Here is a 25,823-nt window from a genome sequence, read left to right as displayed (position 1 = left end):
AATTAAACCACAAAATATCCTCTATATTTTTTTTTCAAAAATCACCTTATTTTTATGAAGGTCATGTAGCAAAAATTACTCTAATGCACTTCTGTCACTAATATGACATTCTATCCATCATACCCTTAGGGGAGCCATACTTGGGACTGAATAACTAGATATGTAATTGCAATCCCCACAATGAGAACCTAAAAAATATGTCGCCACAAGTACAGTGTGTTACAATTGTCACGGTGAAAGCACAGCTCGGTTAAAGCCTGCAACACATCCATCTCCCTTCTGTTATTCACCATCATACAGAGCTGAATCAAAAGATCCATTCAAACACTGCATCTCAGACTTACATTATCAGCAGACACAGCTTTAATTAGCAGGGGTTTTCAAAGGGCTGGATGGCTTCAAGAACTTGATTTGAACCATAAAGTAGAAATCTGGATCCTTATAAGTTTCACTTCTCCACTCCCAGCTCCCCTTCCTGGATTCTAATAGTTATAGCCCTTGTTCTTTTTCTTTCTTTCTTTTCTTTTCTTTCTTTTTTTTTTTTTTTTAAGAAAAAGAAGCAATACGAAAATGGTAGCTAGGATTTTGCCATTCCTGTGCATCCACTTTTTCCTCAACCTTCGGCAATGCAGGGGGCTAAAATTAAAGTCGCAAAGGGACTAAAAGATCTGTGTCAGGTGCATTGCAGAGAGTAGTAAGAGTGACAAAAAGGGAATGGAGATAAGACATAAGCCATTTTCGCAGTGACAGTTAAAACACAGATCTTATATATTCTAAATTTTATTCCTGATAAAAACACTGCATCTGCTTTATTTTATGTAACACTATGAGAAAATAGAATGCTATATTTTGCTATTTTTATACTAATATGAAGGCACTTAATTGCTACTTCTTCATCTACCACACAATTTTCACTCATGATTTAATTCCTGAATCTTTGTTGTTTCCCAGTGAAAACAGAAAAAATATGCAATTCAGCTACGAGTAGCGAACTGTGAAGTTTCTATATCGACTAAGAGGAGGGTTTTATTTAATAATGATATCTGTGTTACATTTAGTTAGTGATGATATAAAAATATAGATTATTTTAAGGTTCCTAATGTTTGTATAAACAGGCAACATTTGGTATGGAAAGGATTTAATAAATCCATAGCCAGAGGACACTTTTCGCATACTTACAAAGTGCTGGAGAGCACACCATTCTTTGAAAATCCAAAATAACCCCTCACTTTGTAGATAAGGAAACCAGTCTAAGTGATTTGCCAACGGCAACACAAATACAACTTTCCCTAATACTGATCTCCAGGACACAAATTCAGCGTTTCTCACTGACCTAGCTGGCACAAACTCCTCATCACCCAGCAACATACATACATGCAACCCAAAGACAACAGGTTCTTCATTTAAACTGTTAAAGATAAATCAGGACAGAACTCAGATACTATTAAAAAAGACAAATGAAGGTAGGTGCGTGTGTGCAGGTCCTGCACACACGCACCTACCTTCATTTGTCTTTTTTAATAGTATCGTCTTATTTGAAAATTATGCACATGGTCCACTATCATCCTGACACACTGCCTTTTCTCTTCATTATTTTTTTTTTGTAATTCCATGCTATAAATTCTGCAAGAATTTTTAAAAATTTATTTGTTACTGGCTCTATGAAGAGGAGGCTGGGAAGAGGTTAGAGTGAAATTATTTCTTGTGCAAAAGAACAACTAGAGAGTTTTTTCACTTCAGTCTGCCAAATTGATTGCAACTATACATCTTCAGCTGGAGTAAAACCAGAATTTTCTTATTGCTCATGAGGGATGAGGGATATCTCAGTTCCTTGGATAGCATCATCTTAATTAGCAAACTCTCCAGTACCTGATGCAAAGGGATCAATCCTAAAATCCCTTTATGGGCTTCTCAGAGAGTTCTTATTTCTCTGAGAAATGAGAATAAATTAATAAGTAGAGATAAGTAAAATTAGCACTATCATTACTATAAATTCATAAATGACACTGAATTCAGAAATTTAGAGAATCCTCATTTTGAAATTCTGAAATCTTTCCATTTGCCTTCCAGTTGAAGGATACTTTATGAGGAACTTACCAAGAAATTTGGTTCATTACTGCCCATCTGTTTTTTGAAAATAATTATTTCCATGGAGCATTTTGGAAATCAACTTATTACAGAATTTCTGCACTCTTTGGAGAAAAATGGATAATAAATTAAAGATATACCATCGTGGATGGGCCACCCTGGGAGAAGTGCCAAGGGGAAGTATGAACCACAGAGCAGGCAACACACATATGTTAAGAGAGTTAGCAGTCACCTTCTTAAAGATGCAGGAATGCTCCATTCCCCATGGTGGTGTCATCCAAAAACTACCACCATGAGCTAACAGCACAAGGAAGTTAAAGTGTGAGGATAAATTGACTCACATCCTTACCATGGAAAATACCAGACAGAATGTTCATATAAGGCAAATATGTCAGTCAAGTCTAGAGTATTGCAAGGGTCATTGGAAAGTTTACTATAAATAGCAGAGAAATGAAAATTGTTTTCAAAAACAGAAGACCCAATGCCAAAAAAAAAGGAAATGTTATTATTTGTTTATTTTCATCTTTCCTTCAATTTGACCAACAAAATTAGCTTTTCAAGAATCCAGGGCTAACAATAATGATAAATAGACCTAGTATATAAACCCAATGCCTTACCTTCAGAGATTGGCCCCTTATATAGCTAAATTTAAATTTATCACTTGTCATTATTCAAAGTTACCTTGTGAGGAATGTTGAATAGATCATAAACAATGTTCAAGCCATATTGAAAATTACATCCAAGTAAACTAGAAATACCAACAGTATAACCTTTTTTTTTTTAGCTATGTTAGGGAATGCTGAGTGTCTGTTACTAATTAATCTAGTTAGACAAAAAAAAAAAAGAGAAAAAAGCAAATAGGTATTGTGACAGAATAAAATACATTACTGAATACAATGCTTTACAAATGTTTCCATCATTAAGACATTCCAATAAGTAATTATAGACTTGCTACTAAAAGTCTATGTGAGGAATTGGGACATCTGTATTTTGCACCCTTAGACTATTTCCAAGTTCCTAAAACTTATCATTATTTTGTAATCTGCTTAAAAATAACAAAAATATAATAATCACTTTGAGGAATAGGACTTTATCATTTGTGTTTCTACTGCAGTCCTTTTTATGCTCTCATTTTTGAAATAAGTATTCAGAAATGTGCATTGACCTGTGTTTTGATTTGGATGTGACATGTCCCCCAAAAGCTCACATGTCAGAGAGATAATGCAAGAAGTTCCAGAGGAGAAATGATTGGGTCCTAAGAGTCTTTTTTTTTAATTTTTTTTTATTGGTTGTTCACAACATTACAAAGCTCTTGACATATCATATTTCATACATTAGATTGAAGTGGGTTATGAACCCCCAATTTTACCCCAAATGCAGATTGCAGAATCACGTCGGTTACACATCCACATTTTTACATAATGCCCTATTAGTAATTGTTGTATTCTGCTACCTTTCCTATCCCCTACTATCCCCCCTCCCCTCCCCTCCCATCTTCTCTCTCTACTCCATCTACTGTAATTCATTTTTCTCCTTGTTTATTTTCCCATTCCCCTCACAACCTCTTATATGTAATTTTGTATAGCAATGAGGGTCTCCCTTCATTTCCATGCAATTTCCCTTTACTCTCCCTTTCCCTCCCATCTCATGTCTCTGTTTAATGTTACTCTTTTCTTCCTACTCTTCCTCCCTGCTCTGTTCATAGTTGCTCTCATTATATCAAAGAAGACATTTGGTATTTGTTTTTTAGGGATTGGCTAGCTTCACTAAGCATAATCTGCTCTAGTGCCATCCATTTCCCTGCAAATCCTATGATTTTGTCATTTTTTATTGCTGCATAGTACTCCATTGTGTATAGATGCCACATTTTTTAATCCATTCATCTATTGAAGGACATCTGGGTTGGTTCCACAGTCTAGCTATTGTGAATTGTGCTGCTATGAACATCGATGTGGCAGTATCCCTGTAGCATGCTCTTTTAAGGTCTTCAGGGAATAGTCCGAGAAGGGCAATAGCAGGGTCAAATGGTGGTTCCATTCCCAGCTTTCCCAGGAATCTCCAAACTGCTTTCCAAATTGGCCACACCAATTTGCAGTCCCACCAGCAATGTACAAGTGTACCCTTTTCTCCACATCCTCGCCAGCACTTGTTGTTGTTTGACTTCATAGTGGCTGCCAATCTTACTGGAGTGAGATGGTATCTTAGGGTGGTTTTGATTTGCATTTCTCTGACTGCTAGAGATGGTGAGCATTTTTTCATATACTTGTTGATTGAGTGTATGTCCTCCTCTGAGAAGTGTCTGTTCAGGTCCTTGGCCCATTTGTTGATTGGGTTATTTGTTATCTTATTGTCTAATTTTTTGAGTTCTTTGTATACTCTGGATATTAGGGCTCTATCTGAAGTGTGAGGTGTAAAAATTTGTTCCCAGGATGTAGGCTCCCTATTTACCTCTCTTATTGTTTCTCTTGCTGAGAAAAAACTTTTTAGTTTAAGTAAGTCCCATTTGTTGATTCTTGTTATTAACTCTTGTGCTATGGGTTTCCTATTAAGGAATTTGGAGCCCGACCCCACAATCTGTAGATCGGAGCCAACTTTTTCTTCTATCAGACGCAGAGTCTCTGATTTGATATCAAGCTCCTTGATCCATTTTGAGTTAACTTTTGTGCATGGTGAGAGAAAGGGATTCTTTTTCATTTTGTTGCATATGGATTTCCAGTTTTCCCAACACCATTTGTTGAAGATGCTATCCTTCCTCCATTGCATGCTTTTGGCCCCTTTATCAAATATAAGATAATTGTAACTTTGTGGATTAGTCTCTGTGTCCTCTATTCTATACCATTGGTCCACCCGCCTGTTTTGGTACCAGTACCATGCTGTTTTTGTCACTATTGCTCTGTAATATAGTTTGAAATCTGGTATCGCTATACCGCCTGATTCACACTTCCTGCTTAGAATTGCTTTTGCTATTCTGGGTCTTTTATTTTTCCATATGAATTTCATGATTGCTTTATCTATTTCTACAAGAAATGCCATTGGGATTTTGATTGGCATTGCATTAAACCTATAGAGAACTTTTGGTAATATCGCCATTTTGATGATGTTAGTTCTGCCTATCCATGAACAAGGTATATTTTTCCATCTTCTAAGATCTTCTTCTACTTCTCTCTTTAGGGTTCTGTAGTTTTCATTGTATAAATCTTTCACCTCTTTTGTTAGGTTGACTCCCAAGTATTTTATTTTTTTTTTTGAGGATATTGTGAATGGAGTGTTTTTCCTCATTTCCGTTTCAGAAGTTTTGTCGCTGATATACAGAAATGCCTTTGATTTATGCGTGTTGATTTTATATCCTGCCACTTTGCTGAATTCATTTATTAGTTCTAGTAGTTTCTTTGTAGACCCTTTTGGGTCTTCTGGGTATAGAATCATGTCATCTGCAAATAGTGATAATTTAAGTTCTTCTTTTCCTATTTTTATGCCTTTAATTTCTTTCGTCTGTCTAATTGCTCTGGCCAGTGTTTCGAGAACTATATTGAATAGAAGTGGTGATAGAGGGCATCCCTGTCTTGTTCCAGATTTTAGAGGGAATGCCTTCAACTTTTGTCCATTCAGAATGATGCTAGCCTGAGGCTTAGCATAGATTGCTTTTACAATGTCAAGGTAAGTTCCTGTTATCCCTAGTTTTTCTAATGTTTTGAACATAAAGGGATGCTGTACTTTGTCAAATGCTTTCTCTGCATCTATCGAGATGATCATATGGTTCTTATCTTTAAGTCTATTGATGTGGTGAATAACATTTATTGATTTCCGTATATTGAACCATACTTGCATCCCAGGGATGAATCCTACTTGATCATGGTGCACAATTTTTTTGATGTGTTTTTGTATTTGATTCGCCAGAATTTTATTGAGGATTTTTGCATCTAGGTTCATTAGAGATATTGGTCTGTAGTTTTCTTTCTTTGAGGTGTCTTTGTCTGGTTTCGGAATCAGGGTGATGTTGGCCTCATAGAATGAATTTGGAAGAGCTCCCTCTTTTTCTATTTCCTGAAATAACTTGAAAAGTATTGGTATTAATTCTCCTTTAAAGGTTTTGTAAAACTCCGCTGTATACCCATCCGGTCCTGGGCTTTTCTTGGTTGGTAGTCTTTTGATGGCTTCTTCAATTTCATCCATTGATATTGGTCTGTTCAAATTGTGTGTATCCTCCTGACTCAGTCTGGGCAAATCATATGACTTAAGAAATTTATCAATGTCTTCACTATCTTCTATTTTATTGGAATATAGGTTTTCAAAATAATTTCTAATTGTCTTCTGTATTTCTGTAGCATCTGTTGTGATATTGCCTTTTTCATCCCGTATGTTAGTAATTTGAGTTCTCTCTCTTCTTCTCTTCGTTAGCATGGCTAAAGGTCTGTCGATCTTATTTATTTTTTCGAAGAACCATGCATTTTATCTGATCATAATGGAATAAAACTGGAAATCAATGATAAAAGAAGGAAGGAAAAATCCTACATCACATGGAAAATGAACAATATGTTACTGAATGATCAATGGGTTACAGAAGACATAAAGGAGGAAATCAAAAAATTCTTAGAGATAAATGAAAATACAGACACAACATATCGGAATCTATGGGACACAATGAAAGCAGTTTTAAGAGGAAAATTCATCGCCTGGTGGTCATTCCTCAAAAAAAGAAAAAGCCAACAAATAAATGAGCTCACACTTCATCTCAAAGCGCTAGAAAAGGAAGAGCAAAACAACAGCAAATGTAGCAGAAGGCAAGAAATAATTAAAATCAGAGCGGAAATCAATGAAATTGAAACAAAAGAAACTATCGAAAAAATTAACAAAACTAAAAGTTGGGTCCTAAGAGTCTTAACCCAGTCAGCAATTTAATCCCTTATAGGGATTAACTGAGTAATAACTGAAGTGGTAGGGTGTGGCTGGAGGAGGGGGAATTGGGGCATGACTTTGGTATATATTTGCATCTGGCTACTAGAGTCTCTCTCTGCTTTCTGATCACCACATAAGATGCTTCCCTCTGCTATACTCTCCTGCCATTTTGCTCCTGTCTTACTTGGAGCCCCAAGGAATGGAGACTGCTGTCTATGGATTGAGGCTTCTGAAACCGTGAGCCCCCAAATAAACCTTTCCTCCTTGACCGTTGTTCTGGTCGGGTCCTTTAGTCACAGTGGTAAAAAAGCTGACTAAAATAATTTGAAAGTCAATTTTTGTTGGTTTACTTGAGGACAGTTCTACCTACTAGGCACTTTGCATATCTCAAAGGTAGTCCCCCCCAAAATCACAAATCGTCATCAGATAATGACATTAGGAATTATAGCCAAAGCACTGATTCTGTGCTTTCTTATTTTTGAATAGATTTCTTCTTAGAAATTAATTTCATTTGTATTAATGGAGCTATGGATTTAATATTATTAAAGAGCTACACTTTAATAAATTACCACAGAATTTATTAAATACATAGTTCTTTATATTTTTACATTTTACCCACCATTGTTTCTATTTCTTTTATTTTAATTTCAGTAAAAAAAAAAAGCAGGAAAAGCCTATTTTCTGAAATTGAGAAATATTTTCATTTTTGAGGACATAATTATATTTACATAGCAGTAATCAAGTCTTTCATCTTTAAACTCAAGGGAACTCAAAATATTTAAAATATAAAAGGTAAAAATTACACTATTTTAAATATGTTTTTAATCTTTTAAATCAAATACATCCTATTAGAATCCTAATTTTCAGATGATATATTTCCTTTCCTAGAGAGTTACTTTTGCTCAAAGAAACATTCAGAAATTAAATACTGTCTTAATCACCTTCTACCAAGTTTCATCATAAAATGAGTTGAAGCACATACTTTTCTTGTTATTTTTTTGTGATATTACTGAACATTCACTGCTTGGGACAATGAAATTGTCGCTTGAGACATATGATATTAATAAAGTAGAAATTATTAGATTTATGCATGAGATCTGTTTGTTCCCATCATCTCTTAGAGAATCCATTATTATGTCAGAATGACCTAGGACAGGACCATTTTTGCTATATTAATACATAAATAGTTTTTTTCATTATGAAATTTTAGTTAAAGATAATTGTAAGTGAAATTCTTTGTTGATATATTTAATAACATAGGGAGTAATCAGGATTTTAGCAGTAGTTTTTCTTATTTATTAAAACATAGTAGCCAAGCGCGGTGGCATGTGACTGTAATCTCGGCAGCTCAAGAGGCTGAGACAGGAGGATCAAGTTCAAAGCCAGCCTCAGCAAAAGATAGTGCTAAGCAACTCAGTGAGACCCTGTCTCTAAATCAAATACAAAATAGGGCTGGGGATGTGGCTTACTGCCTGAAAAAAAAAAAACATACTAAATGCAAATTAGTACTTGTCATGAGCCCACAGAGGGCTATGTGTGGACTGTTATGCATAGTAGCCTCATGTAGGGATAAGTCTGGCAATGGGAACCTCCCAAGGCACCCCTACAGGGATTGAACGCCTGATGTAGGTGAACTTCCCTCTCGAACATCCCACACAGCACCTGAGATGGGTGTGACCTGCTAAGATGTCAATCAACCTGCTGAGCCAAGACTTATTCCTTGAAACCTTACCCCTGCCTTTGATGTGCCCCCTTAAATAAACCACCTGAGCTATTTTGTCTTTGACTAGTTCCAGAACCCATGTGGACTAGATCTATCAAGGGATTCCTCTTTTGTAAATATATTTCTGAGTATTTGTGTTTTATTATTCACTAATTATTTGAGATTTTAAGTTTTAGGGTGGATTGGATTCTCCAGGGCAGGAAGTACCCCCCAGTGAGACTATGGCCATTGAACCCCCCAAAAGCACTTATTTTTAAAACAGTTTCAAAAGTTATTTCATGTTAGAAATGAATAACACTAAGCTTGAATATATTTCTATATGTATCATTTTCCTGAAAACACAACTCATAAATAAAACCAAATTATTAATCCATATGCTTATACATAATTTCTTAAATTATGTTCCAGAGAACACTAATTCCTCCGAATATTCACCATCATTCTCAGTACTGCACAAAATAAAAATAAAAATAAGAAGGAATATTCACCATCATTTTACACATATTAAGATGCATTACGTTGAGCCGGGCATAATATATATGCCTGTAATCCCAGGTACTTGGGAGGCTGAGGCCGGAAGATCTCAGGTTCAAGGTCAGCCTGAGAACTTTAGTGAGACTCTTGTCTCAAAATAAAACTTAAAAAGGGCTATGGGTGTATAGTGGTAGAGTACTTGCTTGACTAGCATATGTGAGACCCTGAGTTTAATTCCCAGTACCCGTCCCTCTCCCAAAATTAAAAAGATGCAGTATACTTTGGTAAGTGAGTTTAAGAAACATTAGGTTAACCTCCAAAGCATCTCAGAGCCTTCAGTATATTAAAATACAATGTGAGTCTCCAAAAGGAAGTATACAATATGGTGCATTACCTACACAACATTTATTGAACGTTCTTGAGCATGGAGCAGAACCATGGAGCCGTATGGAAAAGCAGAGTTACTAGGAACACTATTTGGAAAGTATATAAGAAAAACAAGATCATTCAGCCCAACGCCCATTATTGTGGAACTAACCAAGCTAAAATATATTGTTACAAAATAGCTCCCTCCCTTCACACCCTACCATATCCCACAAAAATTAGCTTCTGTGTAATCTGATTTTGCAGAATCAATGACAAAGACATTCAACATGACTGAATCACTGGTTTTTCAGGGCATAGAAATGTCCTCAGTTCTTGCTAATTGATTTTTTTATGTTTATGTTTGAAAAATTTGGATAACATCAATTTGTGAAAAATTTCATATGACGTTGGTAGATTGTAAAAGCCTTTAAAAAGGCATAAAGGACACATCTTAAATTGGTAAGCGCTGAGAAATCTTTACTTTTAATCATCAAACATCAAAAAACTTAGGGGCCAAAAAAAAATCAATCCTTAAAAGTAGGTTTTTATCTACCCAGAGTATGAAAAGATTTAAACTGAATACACAGTTAAGAATCCCATTTTATTGTTATCTATCTCTTGATGTAGAATAAACTGATGAATTTTTAAATTCAGTAGACTATCAAGTTTTTATTTGCTATTGATCATATCTTAGGAATTGTTTTCAAATAAAGTCAACTAGATATATTGTTTGATTGCATGACATATAACATAGTATTGTATAATTGTATAATATTGATCATGATAAACTTCCATCTAGGAAATAAAGCTTTAATTTTAAACAAGATGCACATTGTAATTCAACAATATTATATTGCACACATCTTTAAATATTTTATGGTAGAATATTTTCCTCTCCTTTTAAAAATCATGCTATAACATATACTGAATAATTTTGAGAACATAGTGAACTCTGCAAAAATAGACATATAAGGCTATTTTTAGAAACCTAGCCAGTCATACACTATTAAATTGGTATTAACAAGGAAAACAAAGTTCCATGAATTGAATTGTTTGAATGTTTGTTCACATAAGCAGTCAACATGCCTAACTATTTTTTATTAGAAATTTTTAAAGGTATGTATTTCCCAAATCTCTTAAATAGAAAATTCTGAACATGAGGTAATCACAGTGTCGTTAGAATTCCTGCATTTGAAAGATGTCTGAGTTATAAACTCTACCTGTCTATCCACACAATTTCCCCTAATACTGGACTTTTCTGTGTACCCCCTCTCCAAGTATCTGGTCTGCAGGGTGCAAGCTGGATGTTCTCCCTCCCCCGATTTGCTGCCATATTTTCTTCCAATCATCTGGAAGTGAATCAGAGGCTAGCCCTAGGCTTCTACTGCAAAGTAATATTCATGAGTTTTATGACAGCTATTTCCTCTAAGTAGACAATTTTGTCCACTTCAAGATTTATAGCTGTGTTCAAGGCAGAGTTGGGTATGCAGAAAAAATATCTGACCTTCCGGAAAGTGAAATGTTAATACATCAAATAACTTCAAATGATTAGAGATCATTTTCATTTTGTGCAGTCCTCCCATGTCCAGTACGTTTATTTGCAAAACTTCCTCTTAAAGATTGCCAGGAAGCTCAGGGTCAGATTTCACACTAATTCATAGCAACTCTTTATTCACATATTTATTTACTTTCTTTCTGGTTCAGTAAAGGTTTTGTGATCATTAAGCCTTTACACTTATCATATCTGAATCCTCCTCTTACTTTGAAATGCATTTCAACTTCTGTTTTTATATAACCTTGAGATATTGGCTCTTTCAGTAAGTCAGGCCAAAAACAGTTTGAAAACAGTCTCAGACTAGAGATTTCACATACATTATAGTTTTTAATCCTCACAAAAGCTGTTAAAGTAGGTATTACTGCTCCTCATTTTACAAGAGAGTTAACTGAAATCCAAAAAGGTTAAATAAAATCCCAAAGTCTTCTGTTCAGAAGTTGTGGAACAAGAATTTTCACCCAGACCTTTCTGATTCAAAATCCCTGGTTAGTTCTATAATACTTGACCTTTCAATATAGTCAAAAAGCAAAATAGTCCGTGGCCATTACATATTTGGACAATCACCTAGAGCAGAGGTCCACAGTTGATATTCAAAATCATGACCTGAATCCGTTAAGAAAAGGTTATGTTTTATCCAAAATACTTCTTTAAAATCATAAAATTTTAATATATTTAGGACTTTTTAGCCCCATTGGATTTTCTTTTCATTTTTCAAATTTTAATATCATTAATAGTGCATAAACCTCAACTTCAGACATCCAAAACAGTACATTCCCACGAGTTCAGCTTTATTATAGTTGATATAGTTTTACTTTTTGTTACTTCAATGCTATTCCAATTAGTCATACCTGTTACAATGTTAATTCTGTAGCCACAGCAAATTTACAAACATAATTAGCCAGCAACATCCGTTAGATGAACCGTGGGCAGCACATTTTACTCAAGGGTATGGTGTACATAGTGTTTAGCAAATCTGAGTGGCAATTATTGTTCATTGACAGTTCATTGCTTTGTATCAAGGTAAATTTGCTTTTACAACTTCTATAACAAAAACAAACCAAAAAGAATTTCTTAAGAGTTAGAACACTAAACTTACACTTACTCCATTAAACTAAAATATTCTCCAACATTTATATTTTACCTTGGCACATAGTCTTGGTCTCTCCACAAGAAATTGGCCTTGGAATACTTGTTAAGCTTCATATCAATAAATAAAGCAATTTTCCAGTATTGAGACAATCGCAGGAAGAGCTCAAAATTTCAGTTTTTAAAATGGAAGTAAACCACATTATTTAACTAAATCAAATTTTCTCCCTTTCTACTAATAAGATTTAATATGGAAATTTGTTACATATTTTTCAGGAAAGCCATGGAACTTCCTGATTTCAAGGTTTTGATCAGCAAAATATGGACATAGAGGCTGGCTAGTACAAGTTTTCCAATCTATGACAGCTGTTCTTTACCCAGTCAATTACATTATAAACCTGTAGATGCTGAATCTCACAAATCTTACCGTTAGTTTCTCCTCTAAATTCTTGTTTAATAAGCGTCCTTTTTCATCCTTTTCAAATTCCATGTTGAAAGAGAAGAGAGAGTGAGTCAGACAGAGAAACAGAGGTTCAGATTCTGTCTAGAAAATGATTTGACTTGCTTACATGTTAGATATTGCTGGACATTCCAAGTTGTGAGAGCCTAGGACACTATCAGAAAGCCCTGGCGATAATTTCTGGTTAGCTAGTGTTTCCATTTATAGATGTTCAAACCCCATAAACAGAGCACTGAAGAGAAGTCAGGCAGCTGGCCTTAGATAATGATAAATGTCACTAAATATAAAAGCAAACTCTTCAACAAGAGAATTATCCAACAGGTTAGGTTCCCTGAACCCAGAAAGATGTACATGACAAAAAGTCATTCTCAAAGAATTCACTAATAGCTGTTGGAGCAGAATAAAATATACTGTAGAATACAGATTTAATGAGTAGGTTAAAAAGGACAAATGTGATAGTCATAAAGCAAATAGGAATCAGCCAGTTTAGTTCTTCCAAATTCCAATTTGTATCCTGGTAGTATAAACATGTATGCAAAAAAAAAAAAAAAAAGTCACTTACAGGAAAAGACCAAAAGGATGACTCATTAATACTATAATGACACAACACATATATTCAAGGGGTGTTTCCAATTTCATTCCATGAGAAGTTGGTAAATGATGTTTAGAAATACCTTAAATAAAAGTGGTATTTTCCTAGCTTTTCCACTGAGAACAAAGTTATGATATAGGAGATGAAATTCATTTTTTCAATAAAACAAGGATTGTTAGAATTCTTTAGGAAATGTTCCATGTCTTAAAGAAAATTAATTGTGCAGCTGATGGTAATTAAATCTCCCTGTGTTTCGTGGCCAAACAGATATGTGAATGGCAAAAAAAAAAAAAAAAAAAGGAATAAAAATGGCTTCCAGAACAAGCTAAGACTGATCTCAATGGTGGCTTAACCCCTCAGTTTAATGTTAACGTTCTTGTAACACCTGTTTTTTACCTTATGTCAGATTTCTTAAGTTTTTTCCTTCGTTTCTCAAGAAAATATTTTAGAAAATGTGAGACTTGCCTTAAAAGTGATTGCAGCTGATTCTCTGACACCAGCTCGCTCTGGAGCTTATTCTGCCTCATCCTGGAAGAGTTGAGGTCTTAAGAAATGACGCATCTAGTAGGAAAGAAACCTGGCCTTGCTTGGGATGATGAATTCAAAAATCTCATATTAGATTCATGAGCCAAAGGGGTTTCTACTTTGGGCTCAATTCTGAATTCCAGAAAAGGAATTATATTGTTAGTTTTAGCCCTAACACGTTGGAAAATGAAAGTCATAAAGGTTTATTAGCATGCAAGATTGGTATGTTCAAAAGCAAGGCAATTGTTGAAAATTTATGTGAATGCAACTTCCAAAATCTCCCTAGGGAAAGAGAGAGATAAATTTATGCTGTAGCCAAAAAAGGAAACTCAGTTCTTGCTCAGCATACTTGCTGAATGCCTGAATATGAAATCCAGGATCCAGTTAGGAGGAAAAGGAATGGTGTATGAGGTGCAGAGCTGATTGGGAGATTAAAGGGTGATATTGATATAGGAGAGATGTTCAGGTTCTTTGCTGAGTACCTAAATGTGGGTGACCAACCTTGCACATGACTGGGTCATACTCCCCAGCTGGGTGCTGAGGCGCTAAGTCACAGAAATGTGGCAGAGCTTTCCCCACCCTTCTTGGGTTTGAGGGTCAGTGTCTCGTGCATGAGTGTGTCTTGCTACAGCCCCATAGATGAAGCTTCGCTCACCTGTTCCTTTGTAATATAACCCCTTGCCCTGTTTAGGATAGAATCTTCCATGGAAGTGCCCTTGTGTGTGTCCCCTTCTCTTACTGTGCCCTTGGGTGTGGCCTACCCAGGTGTCAGTCAACCTGCTGACAGTGGACATCATGAAGATAGACTCAGCCCCCTGAAACCTGACCCCTTGCTTCATTTGAATAGCTTCTCCTCAATAGAAGGGGTCAGCACATGCTCTCGATCTCTGTCTTCCTTCGGACCCTTAAGGTCAGAGGAGCCGTCACTGCGACCCCAAAGCAAAAGGTATTTGTGTCTCTTGTGTGGTTATTTCGTGCAGCCCAGTTAGCCCAGTTTAACTGGAGTGACCCCTAAGCCTTTTTAGTCTCGAACAGAAACCTATAATTAAGGAAGATGATCTTAGTTGCAGGTAGACTTTTTAAAAATAATATGTGAAAATACAATTAAAAATATGATGCTTGGGACTAGGGTATAGATCAGTGATAGAGTGCTTGCTTAGTGTATACAAGACCCTGGATTCAGTCACCAGAAAATCAAAAACAGACATACACACACACACACAAAAAACGTTTCCTAGCTTTCTGTCCTCAGCAAACTCACAATCTAGGCATGACTGGATATTAGTAGGATAATAATACTCACAGATGGCACACTTCTGGCAGCTCACCATGTCCCAGATACAGCTTTAAATTTTTCTGTTATCTTAATTAATTCTTAAAATTCTAGGAGGTATATATTATTATTTTACCCATTGTTATCAACTCAATTTTATCATCCCAGATTCATATGTTGAAGTCTTAATCCCCTAATACTCTAGAATATGTCTGTACAGAGAGGTTCTTTAAAGAGGTAATCAAGGATAAACCAGATCATTAGGATGAGCCCGAATCCAATAAGAACACTATTTTTAGAAAGTGAGGAGATTGGAAGGCAAGGCACATACACCGCTGCTGAGCGGTACTTGGGTCCCCTCTCTAGCCACCCTACTTTTAGCTCCTCTTAACATAATTTTGTCACAGGTATAACACAGTGAGTGGGTCAACTTTACCAGCACTGCATGGCAAATACTATCTATTCTACCTATTTCAGAGATATGCTTAAATATATTTTCATATGATTTAAGGACAGGTATTTTTCACAGGAAAAATTATGTCCATGCACAGGCCGACTCTCCTCTACTTGTTGGTCAAACAGAAAAAAAGGTTGAGCCACACTGACCTCCTGATCAGTCACCACAGACAGGCTCCTCTCTTGGGGACTTTCTTCCTGGTGTACACTCCCACAAGGTAGGCTCATGACTCCCTTCTCACCCAGTCTTCACCAATGACTCCATCTAACACAGCAAACCTGTCCCTCTCCATCCATTCATCTGCTCTTTCCTTCTTCAGAGCTGTGTCACCTTTAGCATTAAAGGATTTCACATTATATTTTAATTCTACCCATATCTAATTATTTGTAGTTTGTCTTACCTGCTGGAGTTCAAACACTTAAGTGTGCTTTTTCATCATTTTATATAAGCACTTACAACATAGTAAAGGATAAATAAATATGTATGGAGGAAAAAAGACAGGAAGAAAAGGATGAGAAGAAAAAAAGGAAGGAAGGAAATGTGTCCAATGGATGAGACTTAAAACATTTAATACATGATTATTTATAAGGACTTTTGGTTGGTATTAAATGCATATTTATCTAACACAAACCATGCTATCAATGAATGCCATATTGATTGTTCAAGATATCCATCTTACTCAAACAACTATTAGAGTGAAAGAGAAATAAATGAAGTTGGGAAGCTTGGAGTATTTGGATTCATTTTCAAACTGCCACTTTCTAATTGGGTTACTTTGAGCAAATCACTTAATTCTCAACATTTCAGTTTCCTTTCCCTTAAATGAAGGGATTATACCAACCTCATAGTGTTATTACAAAAACTAACTGTGGTAAAGTACACAAAGAACATAATACAGTATCTTTAAAAAAAAAAAAGTTTACTTTAGGCAATAGTACCAAAATCCTAACATATGTGGCATAAAAATTAACCAAAAAAAATGTTTAAAAGTCATTTGACTGATAAATAAGTTGTATGGAGCTATATACAACAAATCCCATAATTATGTAAAATTATGATGCATTAATAAAAATGTAGAACCATAAGAGATAAATGACTCAATTAGAAAACAGGCAAAGGATTGTGACAGATATTTCTCCAAAGGAGAAGAAATGGCTAACAAGGATTTTAAAAATGTTCAACATCATAGTGTTTAGGGAACACAACTCAAAACCATGAGATAATACTTCACACCCATTAGGATGGCTGAAATTAAAAAGAATAGACAATAACAAACACTGGCAAGAATAAGGAAAAATGGAACCCCTATACATCACTGGTGAGAACTGTAAATAAGAACAGTAACTGTGAAAGACAGGGCAGTAAAAGTTATATAAGGAATTACCACATGACCCAGCAATTGGTATGTACAGACAAGAAGCAAAAAATGTTTCTACGCAAAAATTTATATGCAAATGTACATGACCCAAGTATTCATAGTCAAAAAGTAGAAACAACAGAAATGTCTATAACACCTGAATTGTTAAACAGGTGTGGTATGTCCATATAGGAAAATATTATTCAGTAATAAAAAAGAATCAAGTACTATACCTGCAACAACATGGACCAACCTTGAAGATGTAGCAAGTGACAGAAGTCAGTCACAAAAAGCCACATTACATGATTCATTTATTCAGAACGTGCAAACCTATAAAAACATAAAGATAATGTATGCTTTTCAGGGATTGGGGAGGAAACAGAATGCAAGCAGTTGCTAACAAGCAAAGCATCTCCCTTTGGGGTAATTGAAAACATTCTGAAATTAAATATTGATGATTGCACGATTCTGTGAATGTACTATAAATTAGTGAATTCTATGTAAACCTGAAAATGGTGAGTTTTGTGGTATATGAATTACATCTCAATAAACCTATTATTTTAAAAAATAGCAGGAATATCCATAATTCCTTTTTAAGCTGGAAATTTATTATTTTGTCCCGGAATATAATGTGCACAATAGGTACCTCCAAACAGGAAATTAAAATCTATGCTTCAGTAGGCAAGCAAGCACTCCACTCAAAAGTGAAAAAAAAAAAAAGACCCTCAGTAAATGATATTCACTTTAAGATACTGCAACCTCATTTTGTTTCTTTGTGTCACCACCATATGTTTAGGTAGTGGTTTTGTGCCCATATTCAAAATGCAGAGAAAAGTGGAGTTTATGGCTGTTAAAACTGCTTTCTCATTTACTGGGTCATTTTAATAGTGATTTTCCCATTCTTGCCATTTAAAAAATTTTCATCTCCAAAACAAAAGCACAAATAAAAGCTCTCCTGCTGAAACCTCACAGACAGACAAGGTATGGACAATACATGAAAAACAAATGCTATTTCTTTCTTTTAAAGAATGACAGTTTGCAAAACATCACATGATTAAATAGACAGCCCAGGGTCTTCTCCATTGTATGTTCCTAGGATAAATAACATACTGAGAAATAGGTCCTCTTCTGAAACCATCAGTGCTTTCACATGGTTTCTTTTTTGGGGAGTGAGGGGAACAGCGGGGTTTTTACTAGGGATTGAACTCAGAGGCACTCAACCATTGAGCTTTATCCCCAGCCCTATTTTGTATTTTATTTAGAGACAAGGTCTCACTGTTGCCTCATTGTTGCTGAGGCTGGCTTTGAACTTGAGATCCTCCTGCCTCAGCCTCCCCAGCCACTGGGATTACGCCACTGCTTTTAGCACATGGTTTCTTACTACTCCTCACAACCCATCCGGGAAATAGGCCCCATATGCTCTCCATGAGTCAAGCGAGAAGCATATGTAACCTCCACACTTATTTAGAGGTGAACCCTAATGTTACATGCAGTGCACACCTCCTAGTGCCATAACCTATCCTAAGAACCACACCAGGAGAATGCATCTTTGGAACCCAAGAGCTAAATGCAAATATAGCTCAGACCCAGCACCAGGAACCAATCTCATGCAAACAGCTAACTTCAGATCTGTTGGAGTTGTTCTTAGTTGAGTTTAACCATATGTCTCCAGAAGACTCTGCTCCTTTTGATGGCCACAGCACAAGGAAAGTAAGGGAAAGCAGTGAGGAACAAAATACATGAATGAGAGAACAGTTCAGCTCTTCCTGGTTGTCTAGCACCCCTATCTGAGTCCACTTATCAGCTTTGGTGACTTCAAATTTTCAAGCAGCAGCTGTTAATTCTTCTGACTGTTAATTCCTCTGACTCTTACCTTCTTGTCTGTTTGCTTGACACTTAGGCAAACACTGGAAAACTTCTAACCTCCTGCCACCACCACTGGTTCTATAGATCAGCAGTACTGGAAGAGTTGTACATGCCCTCAACTTGTGAAAAGATAATGTCCATAGAGGAATTTCTTAAACTTGAATTTATCACTATATAATAAACATTTTTTTGTAAGTTGAAGCTGCCAAACGGACACAAAAGCAAACCTCAAAATATCAGTATATGATAATTATAATGACAGTTTGACGAATTTGTACCTTTATAATTACCACCCTTCAGTTAAAAATAAACCTTTCCACTGGAATATGATAGTTTTTATTTCCTCTGATATTATCTTTCCCACTATTCTTATTCTGGGCCATATTTTTAAGTGACTGTAGAAAAGAATTTTTAGTCAATGTAGGGGAGGAGCATGTTCTTTAGAAAAAAAAAAACACTTCTGTGGCAGAATGTTTGTATGGATCATCAGCAAATCTTTTAATCAAGTTAGAGCTGTGAGAACTTTGAAAAGTGTTATTTTCTTGAATGTGTACCTCTGAAAAATGCAATTCTTTTATCAAAGCATATTGAAAAGTAAATGTGAGTTTCAAAAGTCCTAATACTATAAGTATTTGATAATATCTAAATAATTGTGTTTAGGATATGAAACTAAATTCATGCTTCCAGAGTTGGTAAAGGCTGACTAAAACCAGGTGGGAATCCAAGTCTAGCATACTCCATTTTTTTTCTCAACTACTCTACACTTGGCATGTATAATTTTCAGGGGACCTTCAATATATTTTCTTTTGTTCATGGTAATGTCCACAGAAGTGCTTGGTAGTTGAACAGGTTTTTACTGTTGGATTCACACTCAACATATTTTCAACCCCTTTGAACAGTAGACATGGTTCCTACTAGTCATCTCTGTCTCTGTTGCTGTGTCTTTCCTGTGACTTTCACCCATTCCTCCCTCCCCTCTCTTCCTCCCCCATCCCCCACATATATACACACTCACACCCCTTAACTGTTTCAGGAGTGAAGACAACAAGCCAAGTTAAACTGACAAGACTTTAGGGAAAAGGACTCAAATAGAATGTTTGTTTCTAACTTCAGAGAGGAATTTCTGGATTGGATGCTTCCTGTCTTTACTGCTTAATCAAAGCAACCAGATTCAACACTGTAGTTCACCCCGCCCCTAAATCCAACAGTTTAGCTGTTGTATTGATATGACAAATCACTTCTCCCCCAAAGTAACGGCTCTGTGCCCTTTGAGACAGTGCATCAAGGATATACTTTCAGTTTTATCAGTTGAAATGGAACCATGTTCCAAAGCAGCCTGCACTTACACAGAAAGAATGCTTACCTTTCAACTGACTTGGAAGCAGCCTGCACCATGCTAATCCATCAGAGAGGTCACCAGCCACATTCCCAGAGCAGCTGACCCTGTCAGTCTTTGGAAAATACTGTCGACTCTGTAAGTAATACTGGATACCAGGCACAAGAGACAAAAACTAAATTAAAAAAAAAAAGAAAGAAAGAAAAAAAAGACTTAGGCATCAACCTCATCTCTATTGGGACCATTTCTTGAAAACAGTAGTTCCTAAGTTTCTCCCAAATGACGTCTTTACAAGAATGTCTTAGCACTAGTGGGTATTTGAAGTCAAGTGCTGAAAAAGTTTTGCAACATATCCAACTATCTACATTTTAGTGTACAAATGAAAAATTTTAAGCTTCCCTAAGGATGTAAGTGATAGAGTAGTAAAAGGTTACTGAAAATGGAGTTTCTCTTCTATTTATTTATACTGAGTGGATTTTTAAAATATAATGGAAAATTCTCCTGAAATGAAATGCCATATACTCAGGGGAAGGAAAATCAGAATTATACAATAGACGGATATAACAAGCCTGAACACCACAATCAAGCCTAGAAATTGCCTGTGCTCTGACCAGCAAGAGATGTCCAGAAAGGATAAATCTCTACCCTGCCTTCCTCAGTACCCACAAATTTTCTTCCCTAACTAATTTTAGCAGAATGGATTCCATTTTACCCAGAAGACCACTAACTACATGTTCAGCCTTTATGCAAACGGATCCAACTTTGGATTCTGGCCCATTTGAAGGCCTCATTGAATGACCCAATGGGCTCAAAATTTGAAAAACAAATCATTACCCATTTATTTATCTGTGGAAAATATATCATCCCAGATTGACTTGTCATCCACCCAATATATCATGCCACTCTGCATTCTATAATGCATAACTCATTTTATAAAGGAGAAAAATATTACAACATATATTTGCCATTATGCTAATTCACATCACTACCATCTCCCATGATTTCCACTAGTTGAGTTTCAGGTTGTCAATATCTAATGTCAACCTAATGTTTGTTGTCACGAGCCATCCATGGTTTGTGTGTGGGTCACCACACATCGAAGTCCAGTGGATAGAAACATCTGGTGTCTGGGAACAACCAGTGGACATTTTGCTGGTCAATTGCCCAGGGACATTGTTAATTTCTATCCTGTTCTGGCATGTCCCACCCAGCACCTGAGATGGGTTTGACCTGCCAAGATGCCAATCAACCTGCAGACTGCAAGACATCAGGAAGCCAGACCCCACCCTTGAAACCATATCCTTTTGCCTTTGATGTACCCCCTTAAATAAACCACTGGAGCCATCTTTCCTTTGTCTCTTCCAGCTCTTGTGTGGACTGGATCTATCAGGGGCTCCACTTTTATAAAGATATTTCTAACTTTTTGTGTTTTGTCCTTCATAAATTATTTTAGACTGTAAGTTTTCAGGTGGCTTACACCTCCTCAACAGGAAGAAGAACCTCCCAATGAGATGCTGGTTGTCACTCCTGTTGATTTGAGTTTTTAGAAATATTATCTTGAGAGATCATTTTTATTCTTTTTCACCCAGTTTGATAATTTGATCATCATTGGTCAGGGAATCATACACATCCCTGTGCTGGTTCTAACAGCTTTTGAGAGTTTAAGACATACATAGTCCACTGTCAGGAGTTTCGTTAGGAGTAAGCAGAATACACTGGAGCAGGCTAAGTCTGGTAAATGCTAATATTGAAGTATAAATAATGTGCTTTGAGAGCCATTATTGCTAGGGACATTGGACATGATTTCACACAAATATTGGATTTGAGCTGGGTCCTCTTAGTCCTTGCTACTAAGAGTGGTCTTTGGACAGCAGTATTTAACTGCATGTGGAAGTTTGTGAAAAATTCAAAATCTTGGGCACAACCCAGACCTACAGAGTTCAAATCTGCACTTTAGCAACGTCCTCTAGTGAGTACTATGGGCATTAAAGTTTGAGAATCACTGATTTAACTACTTTTAGAATTAATAGAGATATAGGAGGAAGGACAGTTCAGCTGTCAAGATGAATAATGAAAGCCAGAATAAGCACCATGTGCTTGAGGAATGGCAGGTAGAGAAGGAGGATTATGGAGTCAATAGGGAAGATTTATGTCTGTCACCTACCAGTAATAATAAAAAACACTAAGACAGTTTACTATGACATATTGTCTCTGCTAAATGATTGATACAATGCCATCTTGGGGCTCTCAACAACTCCATTATTTTACAATCAAAAAGCTGAGAATGACTGAGGTGGAGTAACTTCCCAAGTTTATTTAATAATAATAAACAGAAAAGAGCAGAGCCAAGATTCTAAACTACGAAGTGTTCCCAGTCCCTACCCTTTCTAAGCCTTGAATGCAGTTGACCAGGAACAGACCCTGTCCTGATAGATGCTTCCCTAGACAGCAATGAGAGGACCTGAGTCCCACAGGCAGAGCATCCAAGGAAGCCCATGCTCTACTTTTCCCTGATTCTTAAAGTCCTGATGAAATTAGGAGGGGGCGACTCAGAGTATTTCTTATATGTGGCAACTAAAAGTATAACTTTGATTTTTATTTTATTATCAAATAAATTGCATATAATGTAAAAAAAATTTGGAAAACACAAAAAGGTACAAAAGAAAAATTTTGTAAAGCCACAACTCAAATATACCTCAATAAGCACTAAGGCATATTTCTTTCATATGTTTGTAATTTGTAATGTCATTAGGATTATACCACGCATGCTGTTGTGGAATCAACATTTCTATTGAACAGTCCATGGTGAACACTTTCCTCAGCCATTAATGCTTTTCTCCATCAGTGTTTTAATAGTTGGACAGTGGCAAACCTAATTTTTGTCTAGTTTGGCCAAGAGTTTGAGGACAGAGGTTAGACAGCAGTATAGGCGAGGAGAACAGGCTGGATGCAACCCATCCTAATGAATGGTTTTTCCCTCTATCATTCTAAAATTGAAAATGGTTATATTAAATCTGTTTAAATTAATAAATAATCACATTAGAGAAAAATAAAATTATCCAATTTCCCAAATATGATAAAAATAAGATTAGATAAAACACCATAATTCTATGATCTCTACCTCTGAGTTGCTGTAAGTGGTGGGTCAAAAATCTCTTGAAGAGACTTCCACAGACCAGGATGCTGTGAAGGGGAAGGCAAGAGTGGCAGATGGGTGGATGTGATCAGTGCAGACTGTATGCACATATGGAAATATCACAGTGAATCCCAATAATTTGCAAAATCAATATGTGTTGGTAACAGTAACAAGTGAAAAAATAAGAGTGCAATATGAATAAAATGTGTAGGGATAAGCTATGCTGCAATAATAAAAATAATAATCCTCTGAAAAAAGAAATTTAAATGCTATGATAGAAAATATTTACTCACTACAAGAGAAAGCCATAAAGAGAAAAGAGTGGAATAAAAAAAGAGTAGCAATAGAAAACAAAGTAATATGTCAGAAAAATGCAATGATATCAATAGTAACATTAAATGTCAATTGATTAGACAATCCTATCAAAAACTCAAAATCTTTAGACTGAATAATAAATTCAATCCAATTCTACTGTCTACAAGAGTCATCTTTTAGATTCCAATGTGCAAATGTTTTGAAAGTTAAAAAACTATGATTACATGTATCATGCAAACAGAAATCACAGGAAAGACATAGTAAAGTAGTTATATTAATATTATAGAAAATAGATTTGAAAACAGGAAAATTATTAGCAGTAGTGAGGGACATTTTAAGATGACAAAAGGGTCAACTATCAGTAAGAAAAAGCCATAATATATACATATGTAATAAAATATCACCAAAAATACATGAGCAAAAACTTGCAAAGAAAATTGGAGGTAAAGCTTAATTAAATACTGTTTAAAACACATTGCTATATTTCCTATAATATTATAGTAGTAACACATGCTCGTCACAGATTTTTTAAAAAACACTTTACAGTTGTTTTATTTACTTGATTAAAGGTAATCAGAATTGACTTGAGAAGAGATAATATATTAATATCCCATAGTACTCACCAAGCCTCATGAGAACTAGAACCTGAAACTGGAAGTCATCAGAAACCAGTTATTCTCTGGAGTCCCAGGAGCTCTTACCTTATTCTTACTTTGTGTATCTGGGTTTTGTTTTTATGGTTTTTTGGGGGTTTTTTTTTAGGACAATTTACTTTCTTTCTTTTTTTTTTTTTTTTTTTTTTTTGCACAAGAGAATAAAGATTCCTGCATCTCCACTCCAAAATGTGCATGTCTCTCAATCCTAGGCACACATATAAACTGGCTTGCTCTCTCCAAATTACCAAGTCTAAACTTCCAAGAGAAAGAATCCAATTTGTCTCACTTAAGTGAGGTGTCCATCACGACTCAATCTACCGTGTGTAGTGGGGAGTCGGGAAGGAAAGAGACAGGGAAGGGTCACATATTCTCAATGCAAGATGTTGAGTAGACATCATTAAAAGGGACTATTTGATGCCTCAGGAGGCTGAGGCAGGAGGATCACAAGGTCCAAGCCAGCCTGGGCAACTAAGCAAAACCCTGTCTCATTAAAAAAAAAAAAAAAAAACAATAAATAAAAAGGACTGGAGGTGTAGTTTAATGATAGATCACCCCAGGTTCAATTCCCAGTACCGTGAAAATAAATAAGAACACTGAAAATTGGAAAAACAACAGTAAAAATAAGGGAAGAAAAATGCTAATATTTTGCTGGAGTTTCTTCTAATCTCTTTTCTATTCCCATATATAATAATTATTCCTTCCAGGCCTTTTCTATATCTACTACACTTTAGTTGTGATAATGATGTGTCATCACCTTTATACCTTAATATAAGAACTTTTTGAATTACTGTAAAATTGTGAAATTTTCATTTAGCAAACAAAGCACTAATTAGCCAATGTGCCACATTTCACTGACCATTCCCATATTGTCGGGAACTTTGATTGTTTCTAGTTTTCCATATTTCAAATAAATCTAAGATGAGCATCTTTGTGTGCAGAAAATTCTTTCTCTATTTTGAATTATTTAATTAAAACTGATTTCCAGACATTGAATTTTACCAGATTATGTTAAACAAATATTATCCAAGTTCTTGATAGATTTTGTAAAATTTCTTTCCAAAGTGGTTGCATAAATGTGCCTTTCACAGACCTTCACTAACATAAAATATTATTGTATTTAGCGATTTCCACAGTGGAAACTGAAGATGGATCTATTGGCCTTCTTAAGACCCTAGGAGTACAAACATGGTTTATTTAACTGCAGAGGCTCAATTGCCACATATTGACCAATTAGCATCAAACCTCCTTTAGCACCCAGGACTAAACATGCTAGTCTTCCTTTTTACCCCTCCTTAATTCATCCAGAAAACCTTGATTGAGCACCACCTGTTAGCTGTCAAGCTCTGTTTGAAATTTAGAAATAAAATAACATAGATATAAGGTCCTTATCCCTACAGGGATTGTTACACAAAGGATGTAAAAGATAACAGTCTTCATGTGAGTAGACACCTGGAGAAGCATCACGGCATCCCACTCAGGGTTACCCTGAACAGCACTGGAACTCTCTCGATGACACACAGCTAACAAGCTCTAGGGCCAGCTGTGGTCCAAACCTATAATTCATAAAATCCTAAGGAGTAAAGGTGATGGGTACTCTAAACACCTTTCAGTCCCAGAGCTGAGGCCAATCTAGTACCTGTCTGTTCCTGATTAACTGAAAGG

General features: G+C 35.8%; 1 protein-coding gene across 21 annotated transcripts in view; it reads right to left on the bottom strand.

Moving 5' to 3' along the window:
* MLIP (muscular LMNA interacting protein) overlaps positions 1-12,825 on the bottom strand; it is a 232,839-nt gene extending 220,014 nt beyond the window's left edge. For 20 of the 21 annotated variants that reach the window (XM_081295744.1, XM_081295758.1, XM_081295764.1 and 17 more), the window contains exon 1: positions 12,616-12,751. In XM_081295744.1, coding sequence (XP_081151870.1) covers positions 12,616-12,678 — 63 coding nt within the window. In that variant the 5' untranslated portion in view covers positions 12,679-12,751. The other variant, XM_081295746.1, reaches the window with a different exon arrangement.
* Positions 12,826-25,823: the final 12,998 nt, after the last annotated feature.

The sequence above is a fragment of the Spermophilus citellus genome (genome assembly GCF_964194105.1).
Source record: "Spermophilus citellus genome assembly, chromosome: 5".
Taxonomy (NCBI): Eukaryota; Metazoa; Chordata; class Mammalia; order Rodentia; family Sciuridae; genus Spermophilus; species Spermophilus citellus.
This window is presented reverse-complemented; position numbering and strand designations above follow the sequence as displayed.